The sequence below is a fragment of the Charadrius vociferus genome, unplaced genomic scaffold, assembly GCF_000708025.1.
Source record: "Charadrius vociferus isolate BGI_N301 unplaced genomic scaffold, ASM70802v2 scaffold59, whole genome shotgun sequence".
Taxonomy (NCBI): domain Eukaryota; kingdom Metazoa; phylum Chordata; class Aves; order Charadriiformes; family Charadriidae; genus Charadrius; species Charadrius vociferus.
Window position 1 is genome coordinate 86,607 of NW_009661371.1, and position 15,274 is coordinate 101,880.

The window sequence follows — 15,274 nt, forward strand, 5'->3', positions numbered from 1 at the left end:
TTTTTTTCTCTTGCTCCTTTTTTAGGCTAGCAAGCAACGGCGCTGCGTGGTTGCCTGTGTTAAGGTTGTTGGATGAGGTGGAAAAGTGCCTGCCTGTGGCGTATAAATAGCTTTTCTCAACTCCAGGCATGTTGTCTGGGTGGCACTGCGTGGCGGCATCGTGCGGAGATGATTAAGTTGCTTTTTCCAGTCTCGGTGATCCGTAACGGTCGCATTAATATTTGGACGAATTTTGCCAGTGTAAAATCACTTCTTCCATCTACGAGATTGTGTAACTTTGAACTTGCTGTTTTGAGGGAGTGATTTCATTTTGATTTTGGTTAAGTGTGTGTTTTGGCTAACTGTGCATAATTTTTTGTTCCTAGTTAGCGCATCCTCTCCAGATCCTGAAACAAGCTTAAAAATTTCCTCTGCTCTTCCTGTGGACATGGGAGATGTCTCTTGGTTCTCTTGCAAATGTAAATAGTGAGTTTTCCCAAGTAAATCCAGCTCTGTGACTCAGGTTTTCGAATGCTGAAATGGAAAGAGGCTGGAAACCTCTAACTGAGCAAGATTGTGAGGCTAATTGGAGGCCTTAATTGGAAAAGCTCTGCGGAGCATCACAGCTGCTCAGAAACTGCTCAAAGGATTTTTGCCGTCTTATGAATTTAACCCAGGCTACATGATTTTTGCTTTGGCATGTGTCTTCCTGGAGTGAAAATCACATATTATTCATTTAATCCTGAATGGGAACATCTCTTTTTAAAAGCAACTGATAGTTTAATAAGTCAGTCAAATTTTAATTCAAACACTGATGCACGTACTGTTTATCGCAAATATTTGTAAGGCGGTCACAGTAATGCTGCTTTTATTTATATATTGCAATTCTGTTTCACAAATACTAAAACACATTTACAACATTTATACAAGCAACATCTTTCATAAAGATCATATAAGCATTGCATAGGACCTGGAACACACATGTGCTCCAGATAGCTGTGTTTAATAGGAAAACCACAGGAAAGTGAGTGAAATGAACTGCCAGATCATTTTATATTTGAAAGAAGGAGACTCATGCTTAGTAGCAGCACTGATACAGATGTTCATATTGCTTACAGACTGCAGTAAAAATATTGTCTCACAAATGAAGATATTTCAAAGGTTTATTTAAAATAAAAGATGTATACCTTGTTAAAATCTGTCATAACACAGTCAAGCACCAAGACCTAGGCAAGAGCCTGAGCACTTCTTTGTGTTACTGTACAATATTTGTATGTGTAAGGTTTCCACTACCTGATTCTTAGTAACACACAGTAGGAGTAAGTTCATTTTTAAGCATCCTGCTAGGGGTGGACTTCTTAAATAGATCGAAGTCCATGGAAGCAGTTGCCCCTGGTTCCTCCAGTGTGATGTCAGAAACATGAGAAAACTTCATCAATACAAAAATGTTTGTTTTTTTTTTTTTAAGTGAGGTTTGCTGAGTTGTACTGTGCTTGTCCATATTAGTGAAATAATGCTTAGGTTGCTTAGGTGTGTATGGAAATCACAGCTGTGGTAGGTGGTGCTGCTGATCTGCCTTCTCGAGTTCTTTCCAAACCTGCAACACTGTATGCCAGTTTAGATTTCGACCTGTTAGTGATCCTGTGAATTAATATGAATTATGTTATTCCATTGGGTTTTATTGGCTATGTGGTCATGTTTGTTTTGTCACTGCGACTCGAAACTTATGAGAATGTTGTGCCTCCAGAAGAACCTATGGGATGTATGCAATTAAGGGTTTATTGTGGAGGTTTTTTTCCACTCCCTTTATCATGTGTGATTAGATTACATACTCCTTTTCTAACCCTAAAACCTCAGTAATTACATTTCAGACATAGCAGATACTAAACATAACATAAAATCTTTCATAGGGATCCACGTGCCGAGTCCTGCGCTTGGGCCACAATAACCCCATGCAACACTACAGGCTTGGGGAGGAGTGGCTGGAAGGTTTCCTGGAGGAAAAGGACCTGGGGTTGCTGGTCAACAACCAGCTGAACACGAGCCAGCAGTGTGTCCAGGTGGCCAAGAAGGCCAATGGCATCTTGGCCTATACTGGGAATAGTGTAGCCAGCAGGACTAGGGAAGTGATTGTCCCACTGTACTCAGCACTGGTGAGGCCGCACCTTGAGTACTGTGTTCAGTTTTAGGCGCCGCAGTATAAGGACGACACTGAGGTACTGGAGCGTGTGCAGAGAAGGCCAATGAAGCTGGTGAAGGGTCTTGAGAATAAGTCTTAATGAGGAGTGGCTGAGGAACTTGGAGTTGTTTAGTCTGAAGAAAAGGAGGCTGAGGGGAGACATTATCGCGCTCTACAGCTACCTGAAAGGAGGTTGTAGAGAGGTAGGTCTCTTCTCACAAGTTACAACCACTAGGACAAGAGGAAATGCCATCAAGTTGCACCAGGGGAGGTTTAGGTTAGAAATTAGGAAAAACTTCTACACGGAAAGGGTTATCAAAGACTGGAACAGGCTGCCCAGGGAAGTGGTTGAATCACCGTCCTTGGATGTATGTAAAAGCTGTCTAGATACAGTGCTCAGGGACAGGGTTTAGTAGTGGGCCTGGTAGAGTTAGATAACGGTTGGACTTGATGATCTGAAAGGTCTTTTCCAGCCATAATGATTCTATGATTCTATCACCTTGCCTGACAGTGGCCAAAATGAATCCCTAGGGAATAGCATCTGGAAGAAGGGTGCAGTGAACCTTCCCCAGGGCACTCTTTCAGACTGTGACAGGCATCCTAGAGACAGCCTGAACTAATCGTTGACTATCGGGATTTTTCGTGTTCGTGTTTGTCCAGTTACTTTGGTAATCCTTGCGAACTGCATGGGTTACAAAAGCAATCTCCTGTGAGTCCCAATTACTTGGAACAGGCTTCCATACAAAAGTGTCTTTCTCCCTTATCTTAGCTACAGGCTACTTAGACTCTTTTCCTCTTAGTTACTCTTCTAGTTTTTTCTCTGTTCATTTATATTTTAATACTTCACAGAGATTTTTCCTATTGATTAAAAGGAAGTGAGACCAAAACCTTATTCTGGAGTGTAGAAGCCAGTTTTGATAGATGTGCTTATGTTGTAACTATTTCTGCAGCAAATGTGACTAACGCATGTTTTTTTTCTTTGGCTCCTTTAAGCAAAGCAAATCGGCTGTGAGATTGAAGGAGGACATGAAAAAGATAGCCGCACTCCCACTGAACAAGCAGAGGGACACGACCGCTCCAAAGGTGTTTGGTGTGAGTCTTCTGGAGCTCCAGCAGCAGGGACTGAGCAAGAACGGCATCCCAATAGTTGTGTGGAATATAGTTGAGTACCTCACCCAGCATGGTAAGCTCAATGAAGTCACTTTTGCTTAGTAGCACTTTTTATGTGAGACTCTTCAAAGGGAGCGATCTGTCTCTTTTGTGGTACAGGGGCTGAATAAGGTTGTGGCACTAACCACATGCAAAGAATATTACTGTACATGGTTTGCTTCTTTTTCTTTCTGCCTTGATGCTGAACTTACTTTGTAATAGGATGTTTGTAGAGGTACACTACAGCATTATGAAGCAGGACACTGTCATAAGTAATCTGTTCAGTTCATAAATGGAATGTATTTAATTTGTGAAGGTTTGTGTCATTTTCTAGTTGCAAAAAATTTGTAACTTTCTGACAGTGAGAAGACATAAATATCTATATAGAGAAATTCACGTGCACACACCCACCCCATCAGACTACATTACTGAATAGGAATACATGTTCTTACAGGTTTGTAGATAGATTCCAGTTATTATTAATCCCTTCAGGGTAGTGGGTATCCAGTTCTTAGTTTCTCTTTGCATTCATTTAATAGGACTTTAGTTGCTGCTGTTGAAATACATCTCTTTGTGGAAATCTAGAGCAGCATTTACCACTGGGTAAAAAACTGGCTGGAGGGCTGGGCCCAAAGAGTTGTGGTGAATGGAGTTAAATCCAGTTGGCAGCCGGTCGCACGTGGTGGTCCCCAGGGCTCACTACTGGGGCCTGTTCTCTTTAATATCTTTATCAATGACCTGGATGAGGGGATCGAGTGCACCCTCAGTGAGTTTGCAGATGACACCAAGCTGGGCAGGAGTGTTGATCTGCCTGAGGGTAGGAAGGCTCTGGAGAGGGATCTGCACTGGGTGGATTGATGGACCAAGGCCAATGGTATGAGGTTCAACAAGGCCAAGTGCTGGGTCCTGCACTTGGGTCACAACAACTCCATGCAGCACTACAGGTTTGGGGAAGAGTGCCTGGAAAGCTGCCTGGTGGAAAAGGACCTGGAGGTGTTGGTCGACAGCCAGCCAGATGTGAGCCAGCAGTGTGCCCAGGTGGCCAAGAAGGCCAACAGCATGCTGGCTTGTATCAAAAGTAGTGTGGCCAGCAGGACTAGGGAAGCGATCATCGCGCTGTACTTGGCACTAGTGAGGCTGCATCTCAAATACTGTGTTCAGTTTTTGGCCCCTCACTACAAGAAAGACATTGAGGTGCTGGAGCATGTCCAGAGAAGGGCAACAAAGCTGGTGAGGGGGCTGGAGCACAAGTCTTACTAGGAGCGACTTAGGGAACTGGGGTTGTTTAGTCTGAAGCAAAGGAGGCTGAGGGGAGACCTTCTAGCTCTCTGCAACTACCTGAAAGGAGGTTGTAGTGCAGTGGGGGTCGGTCTCTTCTCCCAAGTAACAATCGATAGGTTAGGAAGAAACAGCCTCGAGTTGCGTGAGGGGAGGTTTAGGTTGGCTGTTAGGAAAATTTTCTTCACCAAAAGGGTTGACAAGCACTGAGATAGGCTGCCCAGGGATGTGGCCGAGTCACCATCCCTGGAGGTATTTAAAAGATGTGGACATGGTGCTTAGGGACATGGTTTAGTGGTGGACTTGGTAGTGTTAGGTTAACAGTTGGACTCAATCTTAAAAGTGTTTTCCAACCTAAATTATTCTGTGATGGGTGCACAGATCCTCTGGCAGTTGTTCAGCAATGGAAAAGATTTTGTGGAGGTAATTTCATCTTGTAAGGACCTGCATCTGGTTTTGCCCTAAGGTTTTTCTTTTAGCTACTCAGTAATGATAATCCAATTGCAGAGCCTTAGATTCCATGTCTGTATCTTGATAGACCCTTAGAAGCTGGTAGATGCAAATATGGCTTGAAAGTTAGCTTGGATTAAGGTACAGTGCGAATTTAAAATCTGATCCTACCTTTACACATCAGCATCTTGCTTGATCTAGTTTGGCTTGCTTTAAAGTGGTCTGCTAGAACACTGAAAGAGCAAGGATGGAAAAAGTTTTTGCATCATTTAGGTTTAATCAAAACCAGAAGCTGACAAATGCTCTTGACTGCAAGTTGTGGGCTGTACTCTGTGTTCCATAAAAAGATCTGAATCCCACGCAACGGTTTCCCAAATATGAACTAAACAAGCCAAGTCTTCTAGTCTGCAGCAAGAGCTAGGCTTCTGAACACCAAGGTGATTGTCCAGCCCCAATAAAGATATAATTCTTTCTCTTTCTGAAAAGTGCAATCAAGATCTCAAGATGCCTACTTACATGGGAAGTTCCTGAGATGGCTTTCCTGTGCCTCCCTAATGTTTGTTTTGTGAATTAATGAAGTTAACTGTGAAGACATTTTTAACAGAGGCTGAGCTATGAATTCAAACTATTTGGGGGCAGAGTGTTCCATGAATCGTGATTACTGTTTGTTCAGTGTTGTCTTACAACTCCTATTCTGCGAAGATGCTGTAATAGACATTGTAGGGCTTTTTAAAACCAGACCATTTCAGAGTCTGTCTTCTAGCTCATGGGGAACTGACTACTCATTTGTGAAAGCTGAGCTGACTATTGGGCAGCTACATCCTTGAACTAAGTTTGCATTAAGTTGCTTATTTTCAAATTTATAAGTAAAGCCAAGTTTTCCTGTGCTGAATTTAGTAGTATCTGATCATTGTTACCAGTCTGTTCTAGCTGTTCTTTTTTTCCATAAATGACTGATGAAGAACAAAGGAAGTTCTGTCTGCATGGGGACTCTGTCCGTTGCTCACTCATTGCTGCAGAAATGAAAATCATTATTGAGATGTGGTGTTTGCTGCTGCCCCCAAGATGGCAGTACAGCATGTCACATAAGAATGCGTTTTGTTGTGAATACAGGAATATAGGGTCTGCAAGCAGTATCATGTATTAGTCAAGTAAAATGCTTGTGTGCTTGTACTTTTATTTTTTTCCTTACTAGATCAGTTTGTCTTCTGGTCCAATAAAAGAAGTTATTTCTCCCTACAAACTCTGCTGCATCAGTATTGATTTCTTGGACTGGAAGCATTCTGTCAGACTGCTGCTTTGTGGTGTTCGCCCTGAACTGATGAAAACCATACATATTTTGATCCTTTGGGTGTTATGCTTCTGAAGAAGAATAAGCACGTCTATACACACAGTATTAGAAAAGGCAGAATTTTTGAGGTGAAAGTGGTTTAGAGAAAAATTAAATTATTGAGTTCAGCTTAAGGCACTTGTTTTACTGAAGGTTCTGAACCTTAGCATATGCCTAGAAAGTGGTGTTTGATACAGTATGATTCATCTGGCTCCTCCATTGAAACCTCCTTCTTTCTGCTTGTCCCTCACTGGGTGTAGGGTATCTGGCCTGAAGTGATCGTTACCTCTTCTATTTCACTGTGTAATACTTTGAGCTTCATGTTGTCTGAAATACACATTTGCTCACTGAGCTTTTCTGCTATAGTAAATTTGCAGTGCTCATTATGGAGCTACTGCTGCAATCAGCATGCATTCAGATGTGTTTGCTTCATGATGGTCACAGGTAAGAAGCTGTTACCCTACAACGTGAAGCTGGAAGTAGTCACATATGTGAATTTGGCAGAGTCCCACTGAAGGTAACGGGCTATTTGCAAAAGTGAAACAACAGAACTGTTTTGTAGAGGTGTGAGGTTACAGCAGTACCACTGAGTTTTGTGGATTCTGAAAGAGTATCCCAGGCCTCAAGATCTGGTCACTAGCATTTGCTAATTATCATAATCCAATTACTTGACTAGAGGGGATTTTGGAGGAGGGAAATAGTATTTTTTTGTAAAACTTTGTTGTATTAATTGCCCTCCGTTGTATTGTTACAAGTGTATTATTCACACTAGAATATCTGTTTCATCATATCACTGGGATGTCTTAGTTCAGATCAATCTCATATGCAACATATAATTACAGGTATGACGCAGGAAGGCCTCTTCAGGGTAAATGGCAGCATGAAAATGGTAGAACAGTTGCGTCTGCAGTATGAGCGTGGAGAAGAGGTGGAACTTGTTAAAGATGGTGATGTGTACTCAGCAGCCAGTCTGTTGAAATTATTTTTGAGAGAGTTACCAGATGGGATTATCACCTCTGCCTTACATCCCAGGTTCATTCAGCTTTACCAGGGTAAGTGAGAGGTAAAATCTCCATCCTTCAACACTCTTTCTTTCTGGATAATTGGTTATGCAGTGAGCATAACCAATACTCTCTTAGTTTACCTACTTTGTTCTGCGTTTTCTTTGACTTTAACTCTCACCTGCTCCCAGAGTGCTCACAGATGTGCTATTCTGTTAAAAGAGACAGAAAATTCTTTCGTATGTGTTTGGTAAAGTCTGGGCTATTTCTCATTTTCTAATCCAGTTATATTTGCTGAATATAAACTGAAACAATCAGCTGGTTTCTTTGAGCAAGCTTGTAGACAATAGCTACAGTCTTGTTAGGACACAGATTTGCTTCTGTTTTGCTAGGGTGATTTCTGGCAATTTCATTCTAATGGACTCTGAAAAAGTTGTAACGACTTCATCTACTAACCAAATTGAACATCCATTGGGCTCAAACCATACATTGTCTAAGTTTCTACTTCTCACTAAGTAATGTGCTTGTCCATCAAAAAATGAGCCAGTTTGTAAGGTAACAGCAGACTATGTTTTATTCCCCGTCACAGTGCACAATGTCGAAGACTTCTTTTTTCTTTCTTTTTTTTTTTTTCCCCCCTTGAAGTGGTGGATCAACCATCAGAAATAACATCACTTCTGCTTTAGAAACTTGCACAGCTGTCTGTCAAATGATTTCTTAATCTAATTCATCTGTATCAGTGTGTGGTGGTGTTATGTGGAATAGGTGCTGGTTGGCCCTGTTCCTTGACCATGTGGGTCATTGGCAGTTCTCTGGCTGCAGGCAGTTGATGCCTCTTCTTGCTGCCTTCCTAAGAAGCTGCAAAGTGAGTGGGTAAATGTTACTACAGATGTGCTTTTTTTCAGTAAAGCAGGCAAATGTGATGCATGATGCAGAGGAAGAATGTGTGCTCTGATGTGCATGCACAGTGGAAGGCGGTGCAAAGTTCTCACACTCTTGTTGTGAGGTCTCCCTTCTGCTTTTCCTGCCTGCAGTGGAGATGAAGTTTAGTCATTGCCTGGAAGAGGGAGGACACAACCATGTCTTTTCTTTCTTTCTTGTTTGGGGCTCTACAGACTGTTGAGGGTGCACTAGAGAAGAGCTCTGTGCCTTCCTGTGAGTGCAGGCATTTCAGCTTTAATCAGGTTGCATGTGGGCTGTGTAAAATACCTTCCTTATTTAGCGAAGCTTTCTAGGGCCGAAGTATAGGGTGTAGGAAGGTGCCGTTGTTTTAGAAAGTGCCTTTTTTCTGGTCATAGCTGTGCTTTCTTTTGGGTCTTTTAGTTTTTACCAGGTCTGACTCATGAGCTGTATTTAATTATGTTCTTTCTCGTAAATCAGTGTTTCAGTGAAAATTTGTTTAAGTCGTGCCTTCCCTGTTCTACATCCCTGTCCCCACAAACGTCATACTGGTGTATTGCACCAGGTACTACTGATGTACTTCGTGAACAGTGCTGTTTGTGGAAAGTTTCATTCTTGCTTCCCACAGGAAATGCAAAATCCTCCCAGTACTTTCTATGGAAATGAGCTAGTTATCCTTACTTAGCAGATTTACCCACCAAGCTTTTTCTGCAAGAGTCAGTCTGTCTGTGATGTGTCTTCATCGCGAAGTTTGCCTGTATTGCAAAATAAGCTCCAGTTATAGTCCCATTATAATTTTGACTAGGAGAAAAAAAAATCTTATTTGAAAAATGCCAGATTGGCTGTTATGGCAGGGGGAGGCTTTTGTAAAGTTTGGAGAAAACTGAGGGTTTTTTCATGCCCCAGAAAATATAGCATGTATGAGTTACTATGAAAGGCACTGATGACTTTCATTGGGTTCAGATTAGTTTAAGTGGTAGATGGGCCTTTGTTTACAGTTAAATGATCAACCACCTATGCAGGATTAGAGGAGTTATCTATTCACTTATCAAAGTATGTACAAGGGTAGTTGTTGCAAAATGGTACCAAGAGGGGTGCGTGCATGGGTGTTCTTTCTGTAAACTATGAAGAAAGTAGGTCAAGCTCTTTCTGAGCCAACAGGTTATTAAAAAATAACTTTGAATCTGGAGCCACTTCGCTGCATGTCTACAGTGAAGGCAATTACAAGCTCTGTTACAACCTCTGTATTCCCTTCTGTTGAAGCTTTGCATGGGAAATGTTTTTTTGGGATTATGTTTGAGTTCCTTTGGAATATTTTCAGGGATTGGTATCAGCACTTTTTTAAGTCAGCTGAGATCTTGGCCTGAGAATAACACAAAATTACTTTAGTACCTGTAAAAATTGTTAGGGAGTGATTACTGTAGTTAATAATAGCTGGACCGAAAATTACAAATTTTACTTGTGGCTGTAACCCATTTTAATTCCGGGTATAGTCTTTGTTACCAAACCAAAGAGTAAATAATCTGCCCTTTATGAAAAAGCGGGAACCTGACCCATTGGTAGTTCAGGAAGTCCACGCAGCTGGTTTGGCATGCTGTCTGCAGCCTGTGCAATGTCGCGTGAAACGGAGCTCTGCACACTGTCCCCAAATCCTGAGTCATTGCTGTTTATATAAATATTCAGCGTAATGCCAAGACTATTCAGTTCCAGAAAACATCACGTAGCGTATCCTAAAGGCCATTTGGTGTATCCGGACGTTCTTTCTCTGCCCTTGGAGAAGGGCAGTAGCAGTGGGAGCTGAGAAAAGCCTCCCTCTGTAAATGATGTTGATCAGAGATGTGTGTAACAAGTGCAGGCCAAGGACATACTGATAGTGATCTTTGTGTTGGCTGGTCTCCTCAGAGCGCCTGACAAATATGAAGGCTGCTCCTTGCAGGGAGTCCTGGAGTAAAAAATGTTCATCACGATCTCTTCTGTGACTGAGGCTTCACTGCAGAGCAGAGCTGTGACTGCCCGTACAGAATGGGCCGTGCTTACAGAGCAGTGAAAGTTTCTTTCAGAAATGTCAGCTGGCAGAAATCAGTAGCTCCCATGCAGCAATCCCTGCTTGAGCTTGTTTATTCCTTTTGGCTTTTAATTCCTTATCTTTTATATCATGATCACTGACTCTTAAAAAATTTGTACATATGAGGAACTGTATGCACAGTTCTTACCCCCTTTCACGGGTCGCTTGCTTTCAGCAAGACAGGTTGCTATTGTACTTTTCCTTTATAGCATACAGAAAGCTTTTCCCTTATGTGAATTTCTTTTTTGTCCTTGTTGTTGCATTCCCTCCTCCAGCAGGGGTACAATGAAATGTGTGCCCTTTTCTTTGTTTGGTACTCAGTCTAATTAAGTTAAACGCTATTTGATCACTCTGGCTTCTTGATACTGCTCCATCCTGGAGAATTTATGTTTTTCAGTGGGCAGCAGCCATCTCACATACCTCCTCCTGCTCACAGCCTGCCATGGCTGGCAAGGTTTTGTCTGGTGCCCATGAGCAGCCCTGCTGGTTTCTGGGAGAGGGATGGGAGGTGGCAGAAGGAAACTCCCTCACAGGTAGCTCCTGCCTGGATCAACAGGTCACTTTTGGGAACTCTTAGTAACCAGGAGCTGTTTGAGTTATATGAACAAGTAGAACCAAAAATATAGGTTGTGTTGGGGGATTCTAGAGGTCACATTTCAACCTGAACAGTGACTGTGGAAATGAATAAATGAGTGTGAAAGTGAATAGAAGAGAACTGACCTTTTAACCATGGTAACTGCAGCAGTGCAGCAAATCAGATTCACTAGATGTCTGTGGTTCTCCAGGCTCTTGTGACGTGATTTTAACCTTTTCCTTTGGCTTTTATTGTCATTTTGCTGTTATCGAGACTAGTTTCAAACTAGAGAAATGACTTCTCTTTTCCACATGTTTGTTATGCAGTAAAAACTCTTGGAACTGGATTTCTTATGCAGATGATGACACTCGGCAGAGCCGCAAAAGAAGCGAGAGTGCTCTGCTCCCAATACGTAGGAATGAAGCATAAATATAGTGCTGCGAAGTGCCATAATGATGCAGAGCAAGGGGTCTCAAGTTGGATTGTGATGACAACCTTCTTATGATGAGGACTTCCAGCATTTCTGCTACTGATGGCAACAAGGCAGGATTATTATTTTTTTTTCTCTGTGGCAGGATCGTGTCTGAAACAAACTGCTTCTTGGCAGAGAGAGGCTGAAGTCCCACTTCTTGTAGATGTGGAGGTGGAAAGAAATGCTTTGATTCCTCCAACAGCCTGGTGGGTGCAGTGGTACTGCAATGTACAACCTGTTGCCTGTGTGCCGAAAATTAACTTCCTAGGGCACGTTGATAGCTACAAACAGATGCAAGCTTTTATGTCTGCTCTCCAATCTGGTAGTATGCAAGGCAGCTAAAAGCTATGCAGACGTGGTAGCATGACACTAAGTCCTAGAATCTCTTCCTCGCCTCACAGCAGAGATAATTAGCTAGGGGAAGGCTCCACATTGGTACGGTTTCAGTGCTTCCAGGCTGGAGTTGTTTGGGGTCAGACCACTTGAGACATGAGCAAAGCAATTACACACACCTGTCTGCAGGCATCTGTACCTTCAGTGATGTTCAGGCAGCGTGCTCTGCAGGGGGAAGGAGTAGCATGAAGAGGGATGGATTGGGGAATTAGATCGTGTCTGTAGCGTGTCAAAGAAACTCAATATGTTCAGAAATAGGATGAACCATTGGAAAACATGCCCCTCTTGTTGTGATCTGTGGGTGTATACTGAAATTAAATGAGACTGAAAACACCCTTGAAATGCATCTGTGCCTCCTACGGTGTTGAGGCTCCTGTTTCTAGTTAATTAACATTTTTAGAGAGACTGCCTCTCCTTTTGAATTGTCTCCTTGACTTGTCCCTTAGTAGTGAGTCCCTAGTTCAGCTTTGAGGTGCCACACTGCCCTTGCTGTCTTCCTTGGCCCTCTTCCACGCTGTGTTCTGTGTCCTCTGGCTGCTGAGCCTAGACGTGGCCTGAGGCTGCTGGTTTTGTTCCCTTCCTCAGCCCAGAAGCCACCATCTCATCCCTGATTTCAAGCCCCTCTTGGCTGCTTATCTAGCTAGGCTTCTCTTGCCGACCTCTGCTGGGGTGCCATCTGCTTCACATGGCTTCTGGCAGGCTCCCAAAATAAAAAAGTGAATGCTTTTGACTCTGCCTTGAGAGCACCTTTCCCGTAGCCTTCATTCTTCTTTTACTCCTTTCTCCTTCTGTCTGGTGTATTGGGCAAATTTTCAAAAGAGCTTTATGTGCTGTGCTTGAAAATCATGAGTGTGTTGGTAGGTGGGCATATCTGGAAATACGACTTGAATTTAGGTTCCTGAATTGCCTTTGAAAATCTGGCACTCTGCTGTTTCCACTATTGACAAGCTCATGTGTCTTGTCTCAGGATGCTGCAGAGACTAAAGCATCTGCTTAGATTCATGTCACCCTCTTTAATATGACTGAATAAGAAAGGCTGTACTTGGTAGGCTTGTCATTCACAAAATTAGGCATGTACATAAGCTCAGGGCTTTGGTACACTTGATGTTTGTCTGCATGGTCGCATAAACAGCTCTGGCGCTCTAGCATTTCTCTGATAGTCAGTACCAGCTGAGTAAGCCTTAGTGACTGACTTTGAAGCAAACTGAAAAAATGTGTAGCAGGTGGGCAAAAGGAGGAGGAATACTCCAAGCAATTGGTTGTCATGACTCAAGACTGGTTTTGCTCTATAATAAGTTGAAAAGCTGTTTTATTTGAAGCAATATGGTCATGGATAGCAGAGGTACACTTGTCCTGGAAAATGTACAGTGCGTGGAATACTGTGTACACATGTCAGTTTCCAAATTCACCATGAATTGTAATAGTAATTTTTAAAAATAAAGGTGAAATCCATGAAATGTGTCAGCAGCAGGAGAATTAACAAATTAGTTTTGACTTTCTGATTGTATTGGGAGAAAGGCTTGAGTTCCTTCCCTTGGTTTTTCACTGGAAAAGGAGGAGAGAGAGGAAAGCTGTATTTTCTTTCTCCCGTTTCACAATGACAAGGAATTTCATGGCTCAGTAAATGAGGTTTGCTGCCTCGTGTTTTCAGTGTCTCTGTGTCCTTTAATTAGGGTAATTTCTCAAGATCTTACGATCTGATATCTGTCTCTGTTCTTGAAAGTACAAAAATGAACAAAGGTTTGGCTGTGCCCAGCGATAAGCATCTCTAATGTTGATCCACACTACATAATATATCATGGTTAATGAACAGGGACATCCTGCCCACCAAATACAACTGATGCCATGAGGCCAATAGGTTTGTTTGTTGTCAGAGTGCAAACCTGTGTTCGGAATGTTTTGTGGCAGTTATTAGCATCTTTCTAGTTTGGAAGGGATGGAGAATCCTTCAGTAAATGGAAAAGTACCTGTCAATCTAAAGCCCCACTGGGAGGCGCAGAGAGGCAATTAGTTCTCAAGGGCATTCCCTAATTAGGTGGTGGAGTGATGGTGGTGGAAGAGGTGTGGTTTTTTTCTGAGATGGCTTTGGCTTTCCTTATCATAACTGCAAGCAATTTGTAGTGGAAAATAGTATGTGCTAGTTATTTTGTTATCTGAAGAGAACTATGTTAGGAGGTGAATTTTAATGATCTGGCTATGTGGAAATTAGTTGTGTTTTGTTTTTCCTTAAGCTTCATGAAAAGATAATTAGTAATTAAGGCAGAGACTGTCCAGTCTGCTTTCATCAGTGCAAATACAAATCCAATTAAATTCCGTATTGTTATTCCATTTAATACAGGCTTCAGAAACATCCTGAAATTCTGCAGTAGAAATAAAAATAATGAATCAGATTTCTTATTGTTACCAAACTGATTCATAGTAGCAAAGTCATAATTGTTTTTATTCTGTATAGCTCTAAAAAATTTCGAGAGAAGTACTAATGATAAATAAGCAAATACATTTTTTGCTCATGCTTCATGCATATTTGATATTTGGCTTTTCTGAAGGAGTTAATTTCTTAGCTATGGAAGAAAAGGATATAATCAATCAGTTGGTTGAAATGTTTGGTCCTGTAATTTGACTGGCATTTTAAACTTTGGCCTGCTGTCATGAAAGAATTCATATTAAGTCTGTGGTACCAAAACGGATACATAAAATGAATTCTCCATGCGTATAAAAATGAATTATCCATGCGTACAAAAAAGGCTTCTCTCACCAGGTACTGTATTATGCATGTCATATAAGGCAGGAAACTTAAGCTTGGAAGCAGATGAAATGCCACAAGTTCAACTGTATGAAGTGGCAAGTATGTACCTACAAAACTTGTTTGTTTCCCAAACTACATGTGGGATAAATCTCATTTATTAGCCACAAAAATGTCTGGTTGTAGAACAGAAATCATATTGCAACTTAATGGTTGAGTTCTCAGGACTCACTTTCAGATATTTTTATACAGCTTCTACTTAATTGCGTTTTGCTTCTGGAATTGAACTCAAAACCTCCAAAATTATTTGCTCCCTTCCTCCACGCCCAAAACACTTTCCAAAAAGTAATTTGTACCCACCAAAATCTTGGGTTTACATATTGATAAAAGCAAAATTTTGAAAACATTTGTGTGTGTGTGAGGCCAAGCTTGCGTTCACTGCCTGGGTCTGTATAAACACATTATACAGACTGCTGATTTACACAGCTAACCACTTTTCAAGCACTCTACCCATGCGATACTGAGCAATCCAGCCCCAGAAAATTTCTAGGAAATGAAAAGTAAAAGTGAAGAATAAACTTCTGAAGCATTTGTACATATCTTACGCTGTGTTCAAAGCACCTCCCTTTTGCCTCCCTGAAATGTTAGGCAAATGTAAAATGTTCTTTGTTCCTACAACAAAAGGCATCGGATGTTTTCCTGCCAGTCTTCTCTGCATGCTGATAGCAGGGCATACAGCAGAGGCAGCAACTAGTTGCTGA

General features: G+C 41.8%; 1 protein-coding gene across 1 annotated transcript in view; it reads left to right on the top strand.

Moving 5' to 3' along the window:
* The window catches only part of FAM13A (family with sequence similarity 13, member A), a 133,279-nt gene that overhangs the window by 915 nt on the left and 117,090 nt on the right, over positions 1-15,274 (top strand). Inside the window, exons 2-3 of the mRNA XM_009893746.1 lie at positions 3,152-3,341; positions 7,208-7,417. Coding sequence (XP_009892048.1) covers positions 3,152-3,341; positions 7,208-7,417 — 400 coding nt within the window. The remainder of the gene's footprint in view (positions 1-3,151; positions 3,342-7,207; positions 7,418-15,274) is intronic.